The sequence below is a fragment of the Myxocyprinus asiaticus genome, chromosome 22 (genome assembly GCF_019703515.2).
Source record: "Myxocyprinus asiaticus isolate MX2 ecotype Aquarium Trade chromosome 22, UBuf_Myxa_2, whole genome shotgun sequence".
Lineage (NCBI taxonomy): Eukaryota > Metazoa > Chordata > Actinopteri > Cypriniformes > Catostomidae > Myxocyprinus > Myxocyprinus asiaticus.
Genome location: NC_059365.1, coordinates 31060884 through 31086761, shown reverse-complemented (window position 1 = coordinate 31086761; position 25878 = coordinate 31060884). Strand labels below are relative to the sequence as shown.

The window sequence follows — 25878 nt, the reverse complement described above, 5'->3', positions numbered from 1 at the left end:
AATCCATAAAACTCCAGTATTTTCATCAATGTCTTCTGAAGCGATCCAATTGGTTTTGGGCAGGAACAGACCAAAATATAACTCCTTCTCAACTGTATATCTTGCCATTGCAGTCTCTAGGCACGATCATGATTTCAAGCTTGATTACGCTTCCTAGTGCTTGACGTATCTGCTGAGCTCTTGATGGCGCTATAGGAAGTGTAATCGAGCTTGAAATCATGATCGCCTAGGAGGCTGCTGTCAAGATGTACAGTGAAAAAGGAGTTATATTTTGGTCTATTCTCACCCAAATTCAACTGGAGCGCTTCAGACGACATTGATTAATCCACTGGAGTCTTGTGGATTTTGTTTATGCTGACTTTATCTGCTTTTTGGAGCTTCGAAGGCCTAATCACCATTCACTTGCGTTGTATGGACCTATAGAGATTAGATATTCACATGCACATTAGCTGAACCAGTCTGATTTTTTATTTTATTTATATTTTTAGCGTGATCTTAGCTAAAGAAGCACAATTTATGATACCAGTGTTGTCAGATTTTACTGCTGATTTTAAGTATGTTCTTTGATCATAATCTTGATCAGCCATTTTGGAAATTTCTGTCTTTTCCTTGGAACTTGTATGCCACTTGTTTACAAAGAAAAATAGCTGCCCAGCCTGCCCGAGAGTGATCCAAAAATGGCCGCCGAATGGACTGACTTGCTTGAAAGGGATTTTGGTCAAATTGGGCAAAACAAAAGTCTTTTTAGCAAGTCAGTCCACTCAGCAGCCATCTTTGAAAATGTTCCCAGTTTGTCTAGCTAATGCGCATGCACGTTCTCAAGTTTATTGACAGGCGATGTCTGTATCTAAAAGGTGATTGGCTCTTTTACCTGTAAGGCGAGACTTCCTTTCTACATCTGTTGACCGTTCCAATTTCTCCCATTCATTTTAATAGAAGTGGCCCGTCTCTGCGAAATAATCTCTGGCAAAACCAAAGTCCGTTTCAGGGTTAGTGGACCCTCACAGAACTAGAAGTGTTAGGTGTTGTTTTAGAAACCTTTGTTTGAGGAAGTTAAACATATTTCACACAGTGTTTCTGCTTTAAGTCTATTTTGACATTATATGAAAAGGCAGTATTAGGGCGATATATAAAACATGATGCTATTTTATTTGAATTGAATGGTTAATTGAAATACACTTCCATCAAAACTTGGCTGTATATACTGATAAACAAAAGCCCTTATCTTAAAAAAGTGCCTGGAAACAACCTCATCTACAAAACAATTAAATAAATAAATAAATAGTAGAAATGCGGTCCTTTGAAACATTCACATATTTTCAGTAGAATATTGAGCTTTCTTTCTTTCTTTCTTTCTTTCTTGTGAAATTGTAATAGCTGGTAGAGAACATTTTGTGTACAGCTTTATCACTTGTCTTGAGTGGACTGTTGGACAACCAGCAAGCCTGTGGAACTCAACATTGACACAAAATAATGAAATGAAACTGGTAGAGATAGTCTTTAGAAAACTTGGTAAAACTAGACAAACAGACAAAACTGCAGAGATGACACTTTGTTAACTCAGTGAGTCATTACAAAGCTGTCCCACCCATCATGACTATGAAAATAACACTGGCAGATTATGGTCTAGTTACAGTAACAGAAATAAGAAATTGTGTTTTGGAGACTGCTGGCCAATAGACCTGGTCGGCCAATGATAAGCAGTGGTTTCCTGAACTGTTACTCAAATGATATGGCAGACATATTTATGATGACAAGTGCAATGACATTTTTATGACAAAAATTCATTACATTTACAACTGTGAACTGTTCATTTAGTAATTTTTTTCCTGTTAGGCAGATCTAAGTCATATATATGGTTTGATGAGATTTATACTCAGCAAATGTGAATTTAGTTTGCTAACACTAGTGACATTTGTTGTTTACAAGGTGTGAGACAGTTAAGCAACAGATTTTAGATTAATCACTAAATGCATGATTACTCATAGTTTAAAACAAGTTAAACAAAGTGTACAGTTGCTGTGCAGTTCTAAGACTGTATTCTTATCAGTTTCCTCCATAGCTTCAGTCATGTTTTTTCTGTAAGTCGAGCCTATGTGCTCAGAGAGCCCCATGGCCGCCGGTGAGTTTGTGGAACAGCTCTTCGTTCAGCGTGTTGCTTTGTACTTGAGAGCGCGTGGACATGAAGATATATCCTCCAATGTACTCATGCACAACCTTACAGTCAGCATTCACACAGCCGAATGCAATATTAATATTCCCATCGAATTCAATCGCCACCTTGAATAGAGAGACAGGTGTTGAGCACAGATCACTTGAACTATATGAAATGAAACCAGTGTATTACACAATATGTTTCATTGATCTGTTGGTATTAGCACATACAGTGGGATGCAAAAGTCTGAGTCCACCAGTGAAAATCTTCTGGCATTACATCCAAAAGTTGTTCAAAGTTGTTAATGGTCAATGTCACAACCCAAACAAAGATTTTTAGAAAAATATCTCAGCTCTGTTTGTCCAGACAATGCAAGTGAATGGTGAACAAAAATGTTAAGCTCCAAAAGCACATAAAGGCAGCATAAAAGTAATTAATAAAACTTCAGTGGTTTAATCAATGTCTTCTGAAGTGATCCAATTGGTTTTGGGTGAGAACAGACCAAAATATAACTCCTTTTTCACTATAAATCTTGACATCAGCAGTCTTCTCGGTGATCATGATTACAAGCTTGATTACACTTCCTATCACCATCTAGCGCTCTGCACATGCATCAAGCACTAGGAAGTGTAATCATGCTTGTAATCATTATCACCAAGGAGACTGCAGATGTCAGATAAGTTATATTTTGGTCTGTTCTCACCCAAAACTGATTGAATTGCTTCTGAAGACATTGATTAAACCACTGGAGTCGTATGGATTACTTTTATGCTGCCTTTATGTGCTTTTTGGAGCTTCAAAGTTTTGCTCACCATTCACTTGTATTGTATCGACCTATAGAGCTGAGATATTCTTCTAAAAATTTTCATTTGTGTTCTGCTGAAGAAAGAAAATCATACACATCTTGGATGGCATGAGGGTGAGTAAATGAGGAATTTTCATTTTTCAGTTGAACTGTTCCTTTAATATCTTAAAAAGATTTGAGTTATGACAGCCAACAACTGCACAAGTTGAGCCTGAACTCATGTTTACTACAATTAACACTTAAAACAGTTGTTGTTTTCCATCTGGAACACTCGTATTGATAGTGTTTACATTGCTTCTAAAGACCAGAACCAGAAAACAGTCCAGCAGCAATTAGAATAATCATGGCGACATCGCTGGTTGGTCAGGAAAACTGTCGATAACTTTCCTTTGGTGTTAAATTTTAAAAATACTAAAACTATTTCCATGTTTCTTACCTCTTTCCAAGTTTAAATGGCAAAACATTTAAAAAAATCCCAGATTTGCAATGTGGTCACAGACTTTTGGACCTTACACAATACAGGGCAAGAAGGAAGGTTCCTTTATTAAATGTCAATTGATCAAGGGATTTATTGAAACCTACCTGTCGTATGTCCCAATTAACATTCCACTGTCTCATGTTATTGTAGCGCCATGTCTTTACCACATCTCCGACTCCAAGATCTATACGGATCAAACGGTTGTTAGCGATGCCCAGAACTTCATCCTTACGACTTCCTTTGAACCTGAGAAAAGACATAGAGAATGGAAATAAACTGGATCACCTTAGCCGACTTTTATAAAAGAAAACTTTTATTTTCCCTTACACAACAGAGCATCATGAATGTATCAACACGATGCACAGTAGGTCTATCCTTTAATGGCATCTCCATATTCATCATTTGCATTGAATAAAAGTTTATACATGATGTACATAAAAAAAGGCACGTAATCATGGGCTGACCGTGTTTTCTTATACAATCCACAGTCCATTCACCTGACCATGAAGTAGGAAATTCCGAAGTCAGGAAGAGCTTGCCAGATCTGCAGAAACTTTAAGATGGCAGATGTCAAGGAGAGCTGGGCAACATTCTGATAAGCCTCCAGGATACGAGGGGTTAACTGAAAAGAAGGAGAAGAGGTGAGGTTGCAGTAATTATTTTAAAAGCTTGGAGAAAACCTATGACACATTCAGGATTAATCACATCGAAATTCAACGAGTACAATGAATGAAATTGTGATAAGAGAATTGAATGGCAATCACAAAGTCAACTTCCATGGTCTCTGTACCTGTTTGGGCTTATATTTCTTATGGTATCTTGGCGAGACAAGGCTGTGTGGGTTGATACTGTCATCTGTTTGTGAGGCTGGAGCTGATGCGTTGGACCGCTGCATGGAGAGGAAGGTCTGGATGTTCTCCACTTCACTTTGATATGAGCTGTCCAACAGCGTCACACCTTTGGAGGCCAGTTTACAGGCTGCCATCCACTGAGAGTATTGCTTCTCCTTAAAAGGTTAGGAAGGTGGGAATCTAATTAAATGTATTTTTAAATCTTTCAAGTGTTCAGACTAGTCATTATTTCCACTTATTGCATAGCTCTCTGGACGGTCATTATTCCTTACATACAGTAATTGTGCAGCATGGCAACTGAAAGTTATGTAGAGTCACTCACATTTTTACATCATAGGTAGATTTCATTCATGCCTTCTGGTGCAGGAATTAGTAGTTTGATACAGAACTTCTGGCCAGCTATATTTACATCAGGGGCCACCTCACAGCCTAGAGAGATGTAGATGAGTTTTTAGCTCAAACAGACTAACAATACTGCTGTTGTCGGCTCTGGTTTCAGCTTCCACAGTGGTGTGAACGCATATTCACATGTCACACATACACATTGTGGGGAGCTGCATGCAATATTGACTTCAGCAGCAATAGTATAATACAGTGACTTTAATTTATTAAAGGATTAAAGCTAATTTCTGCCTTCTTTTCTTTAGACAAATTAAAGTAATTTCTATTTGCATGTGTTTAATCAATCTATCTATGAGACTTTATTACTCAGCTTGAAACTTTTTTTGCATGCAGCATGTTCAGTTCTTTCACAACATTGTCACTTTTATCAGTATCTCTCATTCAGTGAGAGTGCAACATTAGGGTGAAATGTGGGTATCAGACAGAATTATAAAGAATATAATAAGCAATATAATAAGATAGTAAGTATAAAAAAAATTAAATATAAAATATTATTCATTAAATTAATAATTAATTAAATATATTTATTATAATTAAAATTGTATATAAAATAAAAATTAAATAAACTTAATTAAAAATTAAATTAAATAAAATGTTTATGACATTAGACAATGAGTAAGGCAGTAAGATTCACCTTTCAGGTTGAGTTGTTGTATGGGCTCTCCATATCGTTCTTCTTTACTCTTATAATAGGAAATTGATGTGTCCTGAAAGTTGCACCAGTATTGCTTGTAACCCTTTAAAGTCAGTTTCCTAGGCCTAAAGGGGGAAAAATGAGATATGAGACAAATATTTTCTTAGGACTGAGTACGATGCAACCAAAAAAGGGCATTACCGAAATATTTTCAAATAGTCATTCAGCTCTGGAGCAGTCATGTTTTCCTGTGGAAAAATCAGAGATGTCAATGACATTAGAGTTAGAAAAGTCTGTCTGTCTCTACATCTGTGGAGTTGAGTCTTTAGATAACACCCTGTTTCTGTTCAGTTTATTAATTGGAATTAAAGGGATAGTTCACCCAAAAATTACAAATCATTTACTCACTCTCATGCCATCCCAGATGTGTATGACTTTCTTTCTTCAGACGAAAACAAACGAAGATTTTTAGAAGAATATTTCAGCTCTGTAGGTACATACAATGCAAGTGAATGGTGACCAGATCCAAAAAGCACATCAAGTCAGCATAAAAGTAATCCATATGACTCCAGTGGTTAAATCTATATGTTCTTAAGTGATATGATAGGTGTGGGTGAGAACCAGATCAACATTTAAGTCCCTTTTTTTTTTTTTTTTTTTTTTTTTTTAACCATATACAGTACGTCCAAATGTGAAAGTGAAAGTGGAAATTTATAGTAAAAATTACTTCTATTTCTCACCCACACGTATCATATTGCTTCTAAAGATATGAATCAAACCACTGCAGACATATGGATTACTTTATAATGTCTTTATGTGCTTTTTGGAGCTACAAAGTTCTGGACACCATTCACTTGCATTTTATGGCCTACAGAGCTGAGATATTATTCTAAAAAACGTTGTTTGTGTTCAGCAAAATAAATAAAGTTATTTTCATCTGGGATGGCATGAGGGTGAGTAAATGATAAGAGAATTTTCATGTTTGGGTGAACTATCCCTTAAACTGGAACCATGATGTTCTAGTGTAACAGACTGACTGATTGTCTCTCACCAGCAAGTCTGTGCTGTTGCTCTCTCCCACCATCTTGACCTCTAGAGATTTTAGGGCAGACTCTAAATCATCCATCCCCTGACGGGAAGAGAACATGTCCTGAGACAAGGACAGTTGTCCTACGTGGTACTGAAAGAGAAAGTGAGACAAAGAGAGAGAGAGAGAGAGAAAGAGAGAGAGAGAGTAAATCTGCTTTGAGAACTAAAGGCATCTATGGATAAGATGTTTCTCTGATTTGTACAGTACCTGCAGGGCTCCAAAAAGCAGCATTTCCTCCTCTGTGCAGTCTATATCCTCCAAGATAATAGCCCAGCGAGCTTGCTCATATAACTGTGTCAATCGCACTGCATCATACTAGAATAAAAAAGAGAAAATGATTTAAGTGTAACTTTTTATTCTGAAGCATTGCTTCACATACACATCTTCACCCAAACACTCATACCTTTGGATCCATATCATGGAAAGTGTAGTACTTGAAACGAAGCCACAGTCTGTCATTCTCGTGTATGCCCTGCTGCATCAGTGAACAAGATGAATCCAACCACCTCAGGGAAATAGAAGAGCATTTATATGTAGAAAGAAATGTATATTTGAGTCTTTATGTATGTGCTTGTTTCTCAGCTGTACCTGGTGTGGATGTGTGTTTTGTCCACCACACTGGCCGGCCGGTAAAGTTTGGCAATGTTTTCAGGAGCAGGGGAGGGAAGGCTGACAGACAGCATTTTATACACAGCCTCAGTCTTAGGAGAATCAGCAAAATGAGCCGGCATGCCATTGTAAAGAGCTTGAACAGATCCTGTGTCCAGATACAATCAAGTTTACACTAAAGTGCTTTCTATAAAATGATAAATGAATATTACTGCTTGCTGTTCTTACTATATTTAGGCCTATCTATTTAAAACTGGAGCAAGCTCAGTTTAAGTGTCATTTGAGAACCTGCAGTTAAAGGCACATCTGTGAGATCATACAGCTCTTCTGAGGGATCTTTGTCTTTCTTTTTCTTTTTCTCCTCAACAGGACGAAGCAAAGAGAGCTCCTCCGGTCGACGAATATCTAAAAGTGGGAAAGTGAAATACACACATATTTTAAAATGTTTTTAACATGACACATAGTATTGATTTTGATCCAAGCAAGAATATGAGGAACGTACAACTAATTTTCTGCTGTGGCTATTACATATTTTTTACTCTGAGGGTTGAAACCTTCCACCAAAATCAGCGAAGATTCACTTACTAAGAACCCTGCAAATGCCCATGACGGTGCGAAACACAGGACTGGAGAAACAGACTCGCATTATGAGTGTTGCCCCATTCGGCAAGCCCAGTCGCAGAGGCTTGTGCTGTGGGGTGAAGATGAGCCGGGCATCTGCATGGACCCCACACTTGTCCAGTGTCCAGGCTGCCCGGAGCAACCACTGCTGTTTCTGCTCCCACCACAGACCATGATCAGACCAGTCCTTCTGCAGCTCTAGAGATGTGGGCAGAAGAAGATTTTTCAGTTTAAATGTGGAATAAGAAACCCTGCATTACTCCATCCATCCATTCATTTGTCATCTATCCATCCATCTATTCATCATCCATCCATCCATCCATGCATGTATTCATCATCCATCCATCCATCATTCATCCATCATATATCCATCATCCATTCATCCTTCTATCCATCCATCTGTCATCCATTAATCATCCATCCATCCATCCATGTATTCATCATCCATTCATCCATCCATCCATCCATCCATGTATTCATCATCCATCCATTCATACATCATCCATCCATCCCTCCATCTATCCACCCATCTGTTCATCATCCATCCATCCATCCATGCATGTATTCATCATCCATTCATCCATCATTCATCCATCATCTATCCATCATCCATTCATCCTTCTATCCATCCATCCATCTGTCATCCATCAATCATCCATCCATCCATTCATCTGTTCATCATCCATCCATCCATCCATCCATCCATGTATTCATCATCCATCCATCCATCCATTCATCCATCCATCCATCTATGTATTCATCATCCATCCATTCATACATCATCCATCCATCCATCCCTCCATCTATCCATCCATCTATTCATCATCCATCCATCCATGTCATCCATCCATCCATCCATCCGTCATCCATCGATCATCCTCCATCCATCCATCCATCCATCCAATCCATCCATCCATCCATCCATCTATTCATCATCCATCCATCAATAAATCCATCCATCCATCCATCTGTCATCCATCCATTATCCATATATACATCCTTCCATCCATACATACATCATCCATCCATCCATGCCATACATACATCGATCATCCATGCCATCCATCCATCCATCTCTCATCCATCATCTATTCATCATCCATTCATCCATGCATCCATCCATCCATCCATCCATGTATTCATCATCCATCCATCTATTCATCATCCATCCATCCATCCATCCATCCATCTCTCCATCTATCCATCCATCTATTCATCATCGATCCATCCATCCATGTATTCATCATCCATCCATCTATTCATACATCATCCATCCATCTATGCCATCCATCCATCCGTCATCCATCGATCATCATTCATCCATCCATCCATGTATTCATCATCCATCCATCAATAAATCCATCTATGCCATCCATCCATCCGTCATCCATCCTTCGATCATACATCCATCCATCCATTCATGCCATTCATCCATCCATCTCTCATCCATCATCTATCAATCCATCTATTCATCATCCATCCATCCATGTACTCATCATCTATTGTAGATTCCTTGTAGAGAAAACTCTTTCTGATTTCTGGAGCTTAACTCACTGGTCTGCTCAACTAGTTTGAGAATAACTCCACCAATGTGGAGGTCAGATGTCACGCTGATTTTGAGGGGTGGGGCATCAGGACCAAGATCCTCCACGTTGACTGCAAGGTCCCACGCTGCCATCCTGCCAAAAGGCCCCAAGAGGAGGGACGTTTTTTTAACACAGAATTTGGAAACAGCAGAAGCTCATGAGTTCAATTTATTAGTGCATTACATCTACATTATGCTCAGTCAACAGGATGTTACATATCCAAAATGTGATAAAGATTAGAACTTTCAAAGGCATGATAAGCAGCATTAAATCACATGGTTAGCATGATCATACTGATGTTATTGGTCATGACACCCACCACCAGCACATGTGCACATATGCTTCATCTAACCTATGAGTGTGATCATGCTATTTTGCTCCCAGTCAAGTTCACTGTTTTTTTCCCGTTCCCATTTATACACAAATCACATGGAACCACGTTTCCTCTTTTGGTCAAACATCTAATCACCCACTGGACTTACAGTATTTGGGTGTTTTTTGTGTATGTGTGTTTGTCCGTGTGTGGGCGTGTGTGATCATTTTGAATTCAGTTCATCATGAATTTGATGAACTGAAATAGATGCAGTATTATTAGAAACAGTCATTTATCATAAATGTCTTCTAAATCAGGAGAAAAAAAGTTACTATTTACAGTACTTTAATTGTATGGAAAAAGATGCAATGAAAGTAAATGGTGACTGAGGCTAACATTCTGCCTAACATCACCTTTTATGTTCCACAGAAGAAAGGTTTCGGACAACATGTGTGTAAGTAAATAATGAGAGAATGTTCACTTTAGGGTGAATTACATAAATAAAGAATTTCTGTTTTTAATAGGTCAGATTGTTGATGATCTATATAAAGTCAATTAATTATTATAAATTGTTAAAATAAATTTTTTTCTTACCTTTTCTGTCTTGGTCTGGATTTTTTGTTAGTGTCTCCCTCCTTTGTTGTCAGTTATAAGGTGATATATCTCTTTGTTAGGTACACAAACGTGCACACACACACACACACACACACACACACACACACACACACACACACACACACACACACACACACACTCATATGCATAAGACTGCTCTGGTATGTAAAAGACAGTTGTGGTTTTACATTGTATGTCAGAGCTGACAAAAAAGGGTGTTCCTCTTTTCTCAACTTCCGTGTAACGGAACTGTGTATGACCATGGTTTCACTCACTGGGTGTTGTCTCGCACAAAAAAATAAAAAATAAATAAAAGGTACTTTTTAAAATTGTGAGAATTATGTGGGATAAAAGTGCCACAGATCTTGTGATCAAGTCTTGCAAATATGTGTTGTTCTTTTGCTTATAATGAAAGGTTGAGCAACTCATATGATTTCTTTCTTTAAAGGTCATCAGTTAAAAATGTATGGAAGAAAGAGATTTCTTTAGAATGCTAAATTCGGATATGCAAAAACATAAATGGTAGCTGACATGACATTTTAAGCAGTGACCTGATCAGTGTCCTGGAGTGTGACATACTATAGTCCATTTAAAACTGTTTTACACAGCTTTCCCACCTTGAAAATTCTTGTTAAATTATAACTAATGCAGTTCATAGGACCTCATACACTCAAAAAAAAAAAAAAAAAAAAAAAAAAAAAAAAAATGGCAAACAACTACATTTGCTTTGGCATTAAATGAACAAACTGTAAACTGTACTTACAGTAGCAATGTTAAGCTATTTAAATAGATGTAACCATTTTTTTACAGCTTACTTTAGTCAGGAATAATTTCTGAATGTATTAATTGAGAAACTATTTGCAATATATCTAATTAAATAAATAATAATAATCTGTCACAAATTGTAGTACAATTTACTACTGTACTACATTTACACAGCAATAAAGTGAAAAGGCGGTTAAAATGGTTAACCATGGTGGTGACCAGTTACAGCACATAAAATATTCACTTTGAAGGTGCACTCAGTAATTTTTTTTAAATGCCGTCTTGGACTTACACTGACACCTAGGGGTGTGGATGCAGTATCATTCAAATACAAATGTTTTTATTTTATTTATTGATGCTATTGTAGAAATTCATTATTCATAGTCAGCGAGGATTATTTTAACTCCTTAGTAAAAGTGTTCAATTACAGGGTTGTTACTAAGATTAAGCCAGTAGTATTTGGCTGGTCATTTGATCATAACATGGCAGCCCCCATGAGGAGACCCTCTCCCTGTAGAATAAAACAGCTTTTATAAAGTTACTGATATGTCTGGAGTCTTCGTTTTAATGTGAGTGCTCATTATTGTATATATATGTGTTTGAAAATGTATATTAATTTCTTTAGAAGTAAAACTTTTTAAATGTGGAAAAAATAGCTAAGTGCACCTTTAATTCAATTTTATTCATATACATTTTATAAAAATAAGATGTTGAATAAAAATAGTCCATGCTATTCACAGACTGCCCAAAGGCAAAATAACCGAAGTATATTTTATTCCCACTAGATGACAGTAAAGGACGAATTGTGTGATCCGGGACAGTCAAAGTAGCAAAAACGCTCATGGACCCCTACATATTTGGTACAGCCCCAATTGCGTTTACTGTTGCAGACAATTTAGTTTCGATTTCAGCACTATTGCGTTATAAACTTGGCGCCGTTTGTTAATTCACTCTAAATCGAAACCAGAGTAAAATCAATGTGCAGGCTGGAGTCGTGTGGGCTTAAAAGTTACATTTAACAGCTGTCAGGACGGAGCATGCTTGCTATGGCGATTCAGATGTCAAAACTTGCCACTCGTGTTTCACTCTCAAATAGCGTTGGATTGATATCCAGCGTTGAAAATAGATTTCCGAGTCATCTAAATTCCGTCAGCAAATTCGCACATCGCTTAACCGTGCGCTCGTTCCATGTACTCTGCAGCGCAGGTAAAAGGGTATTGCATTCCCAGGGGGTCTTTCCTAAAGCACAGAGGTGGGAGAAGGTTTCGACAACCTCAAGGTCACTCCGCAGCCCGAGTGGATGGCCGTTTAACTCCACCAGAGTTGCCCTCGGCGCTGTGGGGCTGTCAGCTGCGGTCATCGCGACTCTGCACACGGGCACACTGTACGCCATGAGCGCGCCGCCAGACCTGAACCTGCATTCACACAACACTGACTGGAAAGAGGCAAAGAGTGAGTCTCTCACTAGAAAGTACACTGTTGTCAAAAATTCTAGATTAGACTCCCAACACGCCATTATAATTTAAATGTAATTTTCATACAGTATACGTATCATAATCAAACAGTTGGGACCAAAAGTCTGAGTCAGCTTCTGAAAGTGTTTGTTTTTCTAATTTAACACATTTTATATGATCATTTTAACACTATTGAGTATGACGTTGAATTGCTAAATAAATAAAATTGACAGTTTGTCACTTTGTAAGAATTTCTTAGTATATAGTTGTATGTCCCCCTTTTGCTTTAAAGGGATAGTTCACCCAAAAAGTGAAAATTCTCTCATCATTTACTCACCCTCATGCCATCCCAGATGTGTATGACTTTCTTTCTCCTGCTGGTGATTTTTAGAAGAATATTTCCACTCTGTAGGTCCAAACAATGCAAGTGAATGGTGATTAGATGCAGCATAAAAGTAATCCATTCGACTGCAGTGGTTTAATATGTCTTCTGAAGCAACACAATCACTTTAGGTGAGAAACAGATCAATATCTCAATCCTTTTTTTACTATAAATCTCCACTTTTTCTTTCACTTTCAGAATGAGAAAGTGAAATTGGAGATTTAAGGCCCCGATATACAGGTGCATCTCAATAAATTAGAATGTCGTGGAAAAGTTCATTTATTTCAGTAATTCAACTCAAATTGTGAAACTCGTGTATTAAATAAATTCAATGCATACAGACTTAAGTAGTTTAAGTCTTTGGTTCTTTTAATTGTGATGATTTTGGCTCACATTTAACAAAAACCCACCAATTCACTATCTCAAAAAATTAGAATACATCATAAGACCAATAAAAAAAACATTTTTAGTGAATTGTTGGCCTTCTGGAAAGTATGTTCATTTACTGTATATGTACTCAATACATGGTAGGGGCTCCTTTTGCTTTAATTACTGCCTCAATTCGGCGTGGCATGGAGGTGATCAGTTTGTGGCACTGCTGAGGTGGTATGGAAGCCCAGGTTTCTTTGACTGTGGCCTTCAGCTCATCTGCATTTTTTGGTCTCTTGTTTCTCATTTTCCTCTTGACAATACCCCATAGATTCTCTATGGGGTTCAGGTCTGGTGAATTTATTGGCAAGTCAAGCACACCAACACCATGGTCATTTAACCAACCTTTGGTGCTTTTGGTAGTGTGGGCAGGTGCCAAATCCTGCTGGAAAATGAAATCAGCATCTTTAAAAAGCTGGTCAGCAGAAGGAAGTATGAAGTGCTCCAAAATTTCTTGGTAAACGGGTGCAATGACTTTGGTTTTCAAAAAACACAATGGACCTACACCAGCAGATGACATTGCACCCCAAATCATCACAGACTGTGGAAACTTAACACTGGACTTCAAGCAACTTGGGCTATGAGCTTCTCCACCCTCCCTCCAGACTCTAGGACCTTGGTTTCCAAATGAAATACAAAACTTGCTCTCATCTGAAAAGAGGACTTTGGACCACTGGGCAACAGTCCAGTTCTTCTCCTTAGCCCAGGTAAGACGCCTCTGACATTGTCTGTGGTTCAGGAGTGGCTTAACAAGAGGAATACGACAACTGTAGCCAAATTCCTTGACATGTCTGTGTGTGGTGGCTCTTGATGCCTTGACCCCAGCCTCAGTCCATTCCTTGTGAAGTTCACCCAAATTCTTGAATCGATTTTGCTTGACAATCATAAGGCTGCGGTTCTCTCGGTTGGTTGTGCATCTTTTTCTTCCACACTTTTTCCTTCCACTCAACTTTCTGTTAACGTGCTTGGATACAGCACTCTGTGAACAGCCAGCTTCTTTGGCAATGAATGTTTGTGGCTTACCCTCCTTGTGAAGGGTGTCAATGACTGTCTTCTGGACAACTGTCAGATCAGCAGTCTTCCCCATGATTGTGTAGCCTAGTGAACCAAACTGAGAGACCATTTTGAAGGCTCAGGAAACCTTTGCAGGTGTTTTGAGTTGATTAGCTGATTGGCATGTCACCATATTCTAATTTTTTGAGATAGTGAATTGGTGGGTTTTTGTAAAATGTGAGCTAAAATCATCACAATTAAACGAACCAAAGACTTAAACTACTTCAGTCTGTGTGCATTGAATTTATTTAATACACGAGTTTCACAATTTGAGTTGAATTACTGAAATAAATGAACTTTTCCACGACATTCTAATTTATTGAGATGCACCTGTACTTCCGGAGAAGTTCTTCTTCGTTCTTCGTTCAGGGCTAAAGAAGTTCTTAACAGCAGTGCAACAGTATACTGTTTGCGAACATTCAGACACCTGCCACACCGCTGTTGGAGGCGTTTAGACGAATATTTAAATATGAAGACGGTTTTTACATGTAAAACCTTAACTAATGTGACATTAAAATGTCTTATCAATGACTTTATGTCTCATTCTAAGAGTAAAATTCACATGAGGTCAGTAAAAGAAACTGTTTTAACCACTTGATGATGATTTTAAGTAATATATATGCAGTAGAAAAAAAATTATTTGTCTTGTTTAGATTCTGAATTCATGACTCTAACACGCTATACACGGCCATAATATGCATCGATTATGCTCTGTTATTGTAATTTATGATGACACTGATACTACTGCAAAGATAGGTTTATAAAGAGTGTTAATGTTCATAATACAGACAAAAGAATGATGATAGGCATATCTTACTTAGGGCAGATGTGTGAATGGCTTTCACTGCAGATGGCACATGAGTGAATGAGCACTTGAGAGTATTTGAGTAGATTTGATTCATTTTGTAGACTAATTAAACAATGACATGGTCTTGCGGTATGTTCATGTTGAATACTGACTGAAAAACGTAAGTAAATTAGTAGGTGGAGCTCCAGGTCACAAGAAGGTGTTTAGCAGCCGGTTAGAAGTTTTCCTAAAAGTTTTCCCAGTTGAGCTGTAACAAACCACAAATGCTAATGAATGTAAACGAACGAATGCAAAAACACTTTCTTTTTGGCCAGATTTTGTTCTAAATGACGTCATACCCATTAGTTCTTCGATTTTGTATGATGTATATCTGGGCCTTTATAGTAAAAATAGGACTTAAATATTGATCGGCTTTTCACCCACACCTATCTTATCACTTCAGAAGATATGGATTTAACCACTGGAGTCTTATGGATTACTTTTATACTGCTTTTTGGAGCTTCAAAGTTCTGGTCATCGTTCACTTGCATTGTATGGACCTACAGAGCTGAATTATTCTTCTAAAAATCTTTGTGTTCTGCAGAAGAAAGAAACTCTGGGATGGCATGAGGGTGAGTAAATGTGAGAATTTTCATTTTTGAGTGAATTATCCCTTTTAGGCAGAATTTTTTTAGGCATAATTAAATGTGACGATAAAAGCTTGTATGGATATTGTTCACATCTTCTGTCTATTTTATGTTTTGGTTTGTATGTTTGTCTTTGGCAGATCAGCTTTGCTCCATGGATAAGGAGAATAGGAGGAAAATGTACAAGGAATTCATTCCTCTGGAGAAGATTCCTGTCTGGAGTCCATCAGGTGAACCAGACACACACAAAACACTCATTATAAACAAATGGGTTGCCAGCTCTGTGACAAGACCATTCAAAACGAGTTCAAATCCAGCTCAACAACCACCCTTTAGAGACCTAGTGTAGCTGAATTGTAATGCTTGTTTACACCAATTAAACAATACCTTTTTTTATTTTTTTAAATTAAACAGTTTTGGTGTGAAAAATTGCATATTGAATATCACAGCTTGCTAAAGTAATTTCGTTTATTAAAGAAATTAATAAATGCTGTACGAAATATATTGTTCATGATACCTAATGCATTAGGTTGGCTGTTTCTGTTTTATCAAAAACCATTACATTCAAATCTGATGTTTCAACCCATGACTTTTTTTGTTTTTTTGTAATAATTTTTTTTTATTAAATCATACAATAACAAAAACATGCAAAACATATATATATATATATATATATATATATATATAGAATCAACATTTAAACCCCACAACCCCGCCCTCCAAAAATTCCAAATACCTGCTCCATTTCCGGATAAACAAAACCAAGTCACCCCGTCTTCCCAATGACACCTCTTCATAAGCCGCCACCCTCCCCATCTCCGTGCACCACTCCGGATATGGGGGCGCACCAGCTGACCTCCAACCCCTCAAAATAACCTGCCTGGCGATCATCACACAGGTCAGAACCCAATTCTCTATATGACTATCCCCCACATCAATGTCCGCCCCATCACCCAGAACACAAGGTCTGGGGCAAAACGAAACCCGAATGCCTACCACATCAGTCACAATATTATGAACCTTCAACCAGAATTTCTGGATCTCAACTTCTTCTTTCCTAGCGTTTGTCCCGCGTAGGTGCAGGGTCCGCTTTTCGGCAAGTTGCTCTCCATTCGAGGGCATCTTCGGGGGCGGCGTTGACGTGCCTCATATCTTCCTTAATCCAGTCCATCCACCGTTTCTTTGGTCGTCCGCGTGGTCGTTTTCCCTTGGGGTTGAGGTGCAGCGCTCTCCTCGCCACCGACTCCTCTTCGCCATGGACTACATGACCGTATCATCGGAGCCATGCTTCCCTCATCTTGTCCATGATTGATGTCACACCCATAATTTTCCTGACGTCCTCATTCATCACCTGGTCCCATCGGGTCAGTCCTAACGTCCACCTGAGCATGCGCATCTCCATTACATGAAGGACCTGTTCATACCTGGTGGTTGCGGGCCACTCTGCGCCATACAGGACAACTGGGCGGACGACTGTCTTGTAGACCTTCACCTTGAGGTGGTTTGGCATGCGTCGATCGCAGAGTACACCAGTTTCCTGGCTCCACTTCAGCCGAGGCAGCATTGACTCTTGATCTTGCGTCTGGAAGACTGTCGCCATCAGCCGAGAGGGTGGAACCGAGGTACTTGAATTGGGTGGCCTTCTTCAGGTCTCTACCGTTGATCCTGATGGTATCGTCGGTCTGAGGGCCACACTCCATTTACTCCGTCTTGTCGAGGTTGAGTCGCAGGCCATTCATGTCCAGAAGATCTTTCCAGTGCTGTGTTTGGTCTTGGAGGTCTTGCAGTTCCCTGTCAGTGAGAAATACGTCATCAGCGTAGAGTAGGGACCAAGGGTATGGTGCCTGCAGATCCGCCTTCGCTGTATCCATACAGGTGATGAAGAGCAATGGCGAAAGGGCAGACCCTTGATGGACTCTGATACTGATGGTGAACGGTGGTGATATCCCGGCTGGACAGCGGACGGCACTCGTAACGCCTCGATAGAGAAGCTGCGTCCAGTTGACATAGGCCTCAGGGACGTGGTGGGATCGGAGTGAGGCCCAGATGAGCTCATGGGGTACGCGATCGAATGCCTTCTCCAGGTCCAGAAAGGTCATGTGGACGGGCATGTTCTTCTCCCAGTGCTTTTCCATCAGCAGACGGGAAGCGTGGATAGCGTCCGTAGTTCCACACCCCTTGACGAAGCCGCATTGGTTAGGGCTGATGTTATTAATGCTGTGGAGGCGGCTGTCCAGGATGCGTTCAAAAATCTTCATGGAGTGGCACAGGAGACGGATCGGACGGTATTTCTTGCACTCAGAGACATCACCCTTTCCCTTCCAGATCGGCACTGTGGTGCTGGTCATCCAGGCCTGTGGTACCTTGCCCTCAGCTATGAACTTGTTGAACAGAGCGGCAAGGATCTCGGCTCCATGATGTCCCATCAGCTTCCAGACTTCAGCTGGGATGTCGTCCGGGCCAGTGGCTTTGCCATTCTCCATTCTCTTCACAGCTTTCGCGACTTCAGAGGCGGTGACTGGAGGTACAGATCCAGGGATGGGATCGGAGCTGGGAATAGATGGGTGCGGGAACTCTTCAATTGAGATGGAGGTGAAGTATTTGCTCCAACGGGCAAGTATGGCAGGAGGGTCCCGTAGGACTTGCCCATCTGCATTCTTGATGTGCATAACTTGGCTGATGGCTTGGGTCAACCGGTGACGCGAGTTAGCAATGCGATAGATCATCTTCTCCCCTTCGGGTGTGCCTAGTCGCTCATACAATTCATCGTAGTACTTAGCCTTCGCCTTGGCCACAGCCCGTCTCGTGGCCAACTTAAGTGTCCGATAATGTTGGAGGTCGGCATCCAGATGTGTGCGATGCCATGTCTTGTACGCCATCTTCTTGGCCTTGATTTCCGTCTGGACCTCTTCACCCCACCACCAGAATGTTTGTCCATGAATCGCTACCCTGGCTTTGTCCATCCGAGAATGCCCGAAGCAGCGTCATGGATGTGGGAGGTGATATCGCCCCAGAGCCCTTCGATTTGCTGGTCGAGGTTAATATTGAATGATCGAAAGGCCGCTGAGAGTTGTTGCTTGTGTTCGGGTAGTTTCCACCACTTGACGTGCTCGGGGCCAGTGGTTCTCATTCGGGGTTGCCGCTGTAATTTCCAAATCCAATCCAATTTCTGGATCTCAACACACCACCAAAAAATATGGGCCATGTCTCCATCCTCTGATTGGCATCGCCAGCAGGTAGGTGTGTCTTTAAGACCAAGCCTATACAATCTAGAGTGGGTCCAATAGAATCTATGCACAATTTTGAATTGCATAAGACACACCTTTGCATCTCTAGATGCAGACTTAATGTTTTTAAGAATCCTAGCCCACACTCCTTCCTCCAATACCAAGTTGAAGTCTTTCTCCCATACTCTCTTAAGAGAGGTTAAAGCTCCATCCCCCAAACTCTTAATTAACAGGGAGTAATACACTGATGCCTCATGACCTTTTCCAAAAGCAGTAATCACCTCTCCCAGAGCATCTGCCGCTTTAGGGGGGCGTGTGCTACTCCCAAAAACAGTACAAAGCAGGTGGCGCAGTTGTAAATACCTATAAAACTGAGATCTGGGGATCCCAAAATGTTGAACCAGATTCTCAAACGATCTCAACACTCTACTCTCATATAGATCACTGAGTGTAGTAACCCCCCTCCCAATCCACTCTGACCAGCAGAAAGGGGACTTACTGATACATAATTTTGGGTTCTGCCATATGCTAGAGGCAGCATTTAATTAAATGTCCGATTTAAACATTCTGGACACTTTTGTCCATACCGAATGCACATGCGAAATAATGGGGTGTAACTTAACTTCTCCGATTAGTTTGATAGAGAGGCTTTGCAATGGCGAAATAGGGGCAAGAACTTCCTGTTCAGTACCAAACCAGGGAGGGGCTCTCTCAGGTGGAAGAGACCAATGAGCCAAATGTCTGAGACTGAACGCATAGTAATAAAAAAACATCTTGTGTAGGCCTAGCCCACCTTTGTCAATCAGCCTATGTAACTTATTGAAATGCCATCTGGGACGCTTACCATTCCAAATGAAGGACTTCGCTATGCTATCAAATTGCTTGAAATAAGAGAGGGGGACATCTATAGGGAGAGATTGTAGCAGGTAGTTAAATTTTGGAATACAATTCATTTTAATAACATTAACCTTCCCAGTCATCGAAAAATGTAATGAAGCCCACCTGCCCACATCGCGTGAACTTTTTTATTAAAGGGTCAAAATGAACACTAACTAAATCAGACAAATTTGCTGGGAATAAAATCTCCAAATACTTAATGCCCTGTTTGGCCATTGGAAGGTGCCTGGCTGGAAAGCCGGTACTGGACAGTACGCTGTCAGAGCCAAAGCTTCGGATTTAGACCAATTGACTTTGTATCCTGGGACCTTATGGAGGCAAGGCATAGAGCTAGTAGGGTCAGAGACAAATAATAAAATATCATCTGCGTAAAGCAGAAGCTTATGCGCCATGCCTCCCGCTGTCACCCCTGGAAAATCATCCTCCTTTCTTATCGTGGCTGCTAATGGTTCCAGGGCAAGACAGAACAATAATGGGGAAAGAGGGCAACCCTGCCGGGTGCCCCTATTCAGAGTAAAATAATCTGAAATTAATCCATTTGTTTGTACCGCTGCTACAGGGTGTATATAAAGTAACTTAATCCAACCAATAAATGTACTCCTGAACCCATACATTACAAAAATCTTAAAAAAATAATCCCATTCTACCATATCAAATGCCTTTTTGGCGTCAAGTGAGATGGCAGCGACCGGAGTCTGATCATTTGCCACTGACCACATGATATTGATGAAACACCTAATGTTACCCCACCTGATCTATATGAATAAGAGATGTCATAACTTAATCGGTTAGCCAAAAGTTTTGACAAAATTTTTACATCTAGCTGGATCAGGGAAAGTGGACGGTAACTTTTACACTCGCTTGGATCTTTGTCCTTTTTAAGAATCAGACTGATCCGGGCTTGTGTCATGGTTGGGGGAAGCTTTCCTTTTATTTAATGATTCAGTATAAACTTCTAGCAAAAGTGGAGCCAGTTCTGTAGCATAAGATCTAGAAAACTCAGCGGCAAAACCATCTGCCTCAGGAGCCTTGTCTGTAGGTAAGGACTTAATTACCTCGTCAAGCTCCTCCAAGTTTATCTCAGAATCAAGAGAAGTTTTTTGCTCAGTCGTCAATTTAGGGAGTTCTAATGGTTCCACAAAATTTCTAATATCGTCATCAGTAGACGAAGACATGGAACTATAAAGATCAAGATAGAACTCTTTAAAAGCATTATTAATATCAATGGCCGAGGTAAAAATTTCAGCACCAGCAGATTTCACTGAGGGAATGGCAGAAAAAGACTCTCTCTGCTTTATATATCTAGCCAAAAGCTTCTCTGCTTTGTCCCCTGACTCAAAGTATTTGGCCCTGAATAGCCAAAACTCCACTTTCCGTGACAAAATAGTATTATATCTGTATTTCAATCAGGTCAATTCTCTGAGGCCATCAGATGACATTCAGTGCTTCAGCTCTGCCTCAGCACTTTTAATATTTCCTTCCAACTCCACAAGTTCTCATGCTTTGGATTTTTTGATGAATGAGGCATACTGTATGATCCGTCCCCTAAGAACTGCCTTAAGTGCCTCCCAAGCCACACCCACAGAAGATACTAAAGACCAGTTGGTCTCCATATAAACACTGATTTCAGTCTTTAACATTTGTTGGAAATCAGGATTTTGCAACAGAGATACATTAAGGTGCCAACTATATGATTTCTTTTTCTCCGTATTTGGCAACACCTCTAAACTCACCAGGGCGTGATCTGAGACTAAGATGTTTCCAATAGAACAATCAACAACAGATGAAATGAGGGACTTAGATATAAAAAAAAATTATATTCTAGAATAAATCTTATGGACTGATGAAAAAAATGTATAGTCCCTACCAGATGGGTTCAAAAGTCGCCAAATATCTGCAAGACCAAGATTTGTACACATCCTGTGAAGCATCAGTGTTGCTCTTGGGGGCTTACACAATTTTGCTTCACTATGATCAAGGACTGAGTCCATCAAAAGATTAAAGTCTCCTCCCAATATTATATCATGAGGGGTGCCAGCGGCTTGCAACATCCCTTCAAGATTTATAAAAAAGCCCTGATCATCAGCGTTAGGTGTGTAAATATTAGCCAAATCAACCTTTGCTCCTGAATTTCTGCTAAAACAATAATGACTCTTCCTAATTTATCTTTAATCTGTTTGAGACATTTGAATTGTAGATGCTTACTTATCAATGTAATGACTCCCCTGCTCTTACTTGAGCCAGCACTAAAGAAAACATGTCCACCCCATATCTTCCCAAATTTTTCAGCTTCCTGTGGGGAAAGATGCATTTCTTGAAGAAACACTATCATATTTCTTACGTTTAAAAAAAGAAATAACCTTCCTTCTTTTTATGGGGTGCCCCAACCCATTCACATTCCACATGGAGAGAGACAATCCACTCATATTAACATCTGACATATTAGAAAAAATAGATTGTGTGTCAAAAATACAATTATAACGACCACATTCCAACATTAGTGCAATAATCAAACCCCGAACATCCCCCCGAACAAAAATCACAGAAAAAAGAAAAGCATGCGCATTAACCTCATGCACGACAGCGCCAACTGGTATCCATCCCTCTAAACTCAAACAGTCCATGTACGCCTACGAGAGTCCCCACGATAACTCTGCCGAACGGATTGCTCAAGTCCGGTGCTTCTATACAAATTTTGTGAGACAGAAATGTAATAATCTATAAAACAAACTCCAGCCAATAGGAGGCATAAGCACAAAGAACGTGTAGATTCATCCACATAACTGTCCCGAAGGTGTGTTCCTCCACAAAACAAACTCCAGCCGCTAGGCGGAACCAGTACAAAAAGAAACAAAAAAGGCGCTCAGTTTCCTCAGACAGTCAAGTGAATGTTCAGTGAGTCATGCCCACCCGGCTGTTACATGAGTGTAACAAATGCCCTAATCATTCCAGTGTTTTGCAAGAAATATTCCACAAAACAAACTCCAACCAATAGGAGGCATAAGCACAAAGAACGTGCAGATTCATCCACAAACTGTCCCGAAGGAGTGTTATTCCACAAAACAAACTCCAGCTGCTTGGCGGAACCAGCACAAAAAGAAAGAAAAAAGGCGCTCAGTTTCCTCGGACAGTCACGTGAATGTTCAGTGATTCAGGCCCACTCGGCTGCATAGAGAGTATCACACAATGACTTACTCATTCCATTGACTTTATGAAGAACATCGCTTGCTGTGGGCATGTAAATATTTTGTGGCCATCCTTAGTATCTATTCTCAATTTGGCCAGGAACAACAGTGCAAAAGCGACCTTCCGTAAGAGTTTCTTGCATTCCTTGAATCGATCATATTTCACTCTTGTCGAATTCGCAAAGTCTGGGAACAAGAAAATGCTGTGGTTCTTCCAAGAAAGCCTTCCTTTACTCCTCGCCTCGCGTAACATGAGATCTTTATTGGATGATCTCAGACATTTGGCCAGAATTGATCGGGGGCTGTCTCCTTCTGCAGATCTACAAGCCGGAACTCTGTGAGCTCGCTCGATTTCCAGCTTATGGCCTGTTATGTCGAGCAGACTCGGAAAGAGCCCGTCTAGGAAATTCACCATATCTCAGCCTTCTTCGTCCTCAGAAATTCCAACAATTCGGACGTTGTTTTGCCGGTTACGATTCTCAAGGTCTTCCAACTTTTCCCAGACGCACTCCAAGTCTGCCTTGGTCGCTAGTGGATTAGCAGCTAATTCCCTCTCCGATGACTCCAGATTGTCGATCCGTTTCTCAACATCCGCCATTCTTGTAACCATCTCAGTGAATTTCGTCTCCATGGCAGTGATCGATTGACGTATTACTGCAAGATCCTCCATGTCTGCAACGACCTTCATCGGCATTGCCGACATGTTCAACAGTTGACGCTGAATCTCTTTCACCTCACTGGACAAATTGAGTCCCGGGCTTTCGGCCTGCAGCTCAGGGGCTTCAGCTTGAGCACGTAAGTGTCTTTTAATGTCTCCAGAGCCCGAGGATTTTGAGTTCTTTGACATATTGTCTACCTAAAACAGTTAATAATCAGAGTGTATCGAATCTCACTAGTTTATGACAAGTATTAAAACTAGCAAAGTGCACAGAGCTCGTTCACACGTCCGACCCTCGCATGGCGCCATGCGACTCCCAACCCATAGCTTTTTTTCAAATCTGTAGATATATTAGAAGGATGTAGACATGAATAGATTGTTGATGCATAGCTTACTATTAGGGTTGTTTTGTGTAATTACATTTTAATGCTGTTGATGTTGATTACATATAGTAAAGGTATGTTAATTACATTGTGAACATTACTGTTTAGGGAGCTCCTCTTATACACCTCACTACAAACCCAACGAAGAGCTGAACAAGAAAATATCCCTCTTCTGTGGTGACATCACAAAACTGGAGATTGATGCGATTGCCAATGCAGGTGAGAGTCACAGTGCAGGAAAATTAATTGTCTACATTTACCTGGCTGACTTTGTCTGCCAGGAGATATTTTACAGTTTCTTGAGAATGCTTGTAGCAATGCCATATATCATAAATTTCAAATACTGATTCAGCAGTTTATTCTTGAGAGGTGTTTTTTTTTCCATTTAATTTTTATTTTATTTTTTTCATTATTACAAGATTCGTTATGGTTCACTTTTTGTTTAAAATGGTGGAAGATGTTGCATACTTGATCTCAGGCTTGTTTGTGGCCCAGTTCTGTCTAAATTAATGCTGACCTATATATTAAGGCAGTGGTTCCCAACCCTGTTCCTGGAGGCCCCCCAACACTGCGCATTTTGTATATCTCCCTTTCCTGACACACCCAATTCAGTTTGTAGAGTCTCTACTAACAAGCTAATGAGTTGAATCAGGTGTGTTTGATTAGGGAGATATCCAAAATGTGTAGTGTTAGGGGGCCTCCAAGAACAGGGTTGGGGACCATTGAATTAAGGCAATGAACCTTTGACCTTCCCTGGTTGCAACAGAGAATGTCCATCTGAGTTTAGAGAGCCTGTGCACTCAACAAGAGCTTTATGGAACAAAATAATAATAAAAATTAAAAACAAACTCATTTCAACCCATTTTCCAAGTGTTCAGTGCCATTTCAATAATATCGAAATTTAGAAAGAGCAGGTAACTGTTTACAAGTTGGTAGGGCACGTCACTAGGTGGAGGTAGAGCTGCTCTGTGTGTGTTGTATCCAGTAAGCCAATCTTTTTTTTTTTTTTTTTTTTTTAATAAGTGTGTGTTCTTGGCAGATGCAGAACAAAGTGACTTTAAAAAATTGCATATATTGTGTTTTTTCTTACAATTGCTTCCATAAATAGTAAAAGAAACAAGTTGAGCACTAAGAAGGCACTGCAAAGCATCACTAAAAAGTCTCAGTAAAGAGGTAAGGAGGAATGCACTGTGGACCATAAGTCTATAGCTCCTTTATTGTAGGTCATGAAACTAATCTCACAATTAATATACTGCATTCAGAGTCAAAATATTCTATTTTTTTGGTGCACAGGGTTTTTCTCCATTATCACCTCTAAGCTGCCATAAAGCAAAGCAATGACTGTTTAATGTTTTTCGCAATCTTGAAGGTATTACCACATAGGATGTTACGCTTGCTTCTAGTCGGCCTAATGGAGTTCAGTTTTAAGGCTCATTGCAGACAGATTAGATGCAGCATGAGAAGAAGTGAACATGAGAGACAAAGAAACTGTAAGGCCTAATAAGAGTGGTGAATGGGAAAGAGAGAAAGAGAGAGAGTCATCTCTCCCAGTAGACGCATTGATCGACTGGCCGTAGGTCTCAGTGGAAAAGCGTAAGGTTTAAGAGACTGTCCTCAGGTCATTAATTTGGAGGTTGGAATTAACTTCCCTGGACTGTTAAATGTGCACCTCACCAAAGTACCCGAGTGCAAACACACAATCTAAAATGATGGTACCTTTATAGCATGTTGCTTTATAGATCTTGCAAGTATGACTCAAGTGCATTACATTTAACTTCTGTAATGTGATGTATTTCAGAGCGAAATAGAAATAAGTGTTGGGTGCACTGTAAACCCCAATGCTCAAAATAAT

General features: G+C 39.9%; 2 protein-coding genes across 9 annotated transcripts in view; one reads left to right on the top strand and one right to left on the bottom strand.

Annotated features, from left to right (window-relative positions):
• Window positions 1–871: 871 nt before the first annotated feature.
• Window positions 872–10313, bottom strand: fermt3b (FERM domain containing kindlin 3b). The gene is given in 15 exon segments (XM_051649348.1): window positions 872–2280; window positions 3543–3684; window positions 3936–4060; window positions 4229–4444; window positions 4612–4718; window positions 5326–5450; window positions 5527–5573; window positions 6377–6505; window positions 6623–6730; window positions 6819–6921; window positions 7004–7172; window positions 7313–7429; window positions 7610–7843; window positions 9200–9324; window positions 10139–10313. Coding segments are annotated over 14 exon segments (1926 nt in total). The 5' UTR covers window position 9324; window positions 10139–10313; the 3' UTR covers window positions 872–2100.
• Window positions 10314–11776: 1463 nt separating this feature from the next.
• The window catches only part of macrod1 (mono-ADP ribosylhydrolase 1), a 115225-nt gene continuing 101123 nt past the window's right edge, over window positions 11777–25878 (top strand). For 3 of the 8 annotated variants that reach the window (XR_007892466.1, XR_007892467.1, XM_051649273.1), the window contains exons 1-3: window positions 11781–12376; window positions 15817–15906; window positions 24135–24245. Coding sequence is in view for 6 of the 8 variants with exons in the window: in XM_051649273.1 (XP_051505233.1) it covers window positions 11962–12376; window positions 15817–15906; window positions 24135–24245 (616 nt within the window). In the remaining 2 variants the exon portion in view is untranslated. Of the gene's footprint in view, window positions 12377–15816; window positions 15907–24134; window positions 24246–25878 lie in introns of all 8 variants that reach the window. The other 5 variants (XM_051649269.1, XM_051649268.1, XM_051649271.1 and 2 more) reach the window with 4 other exon arrangements.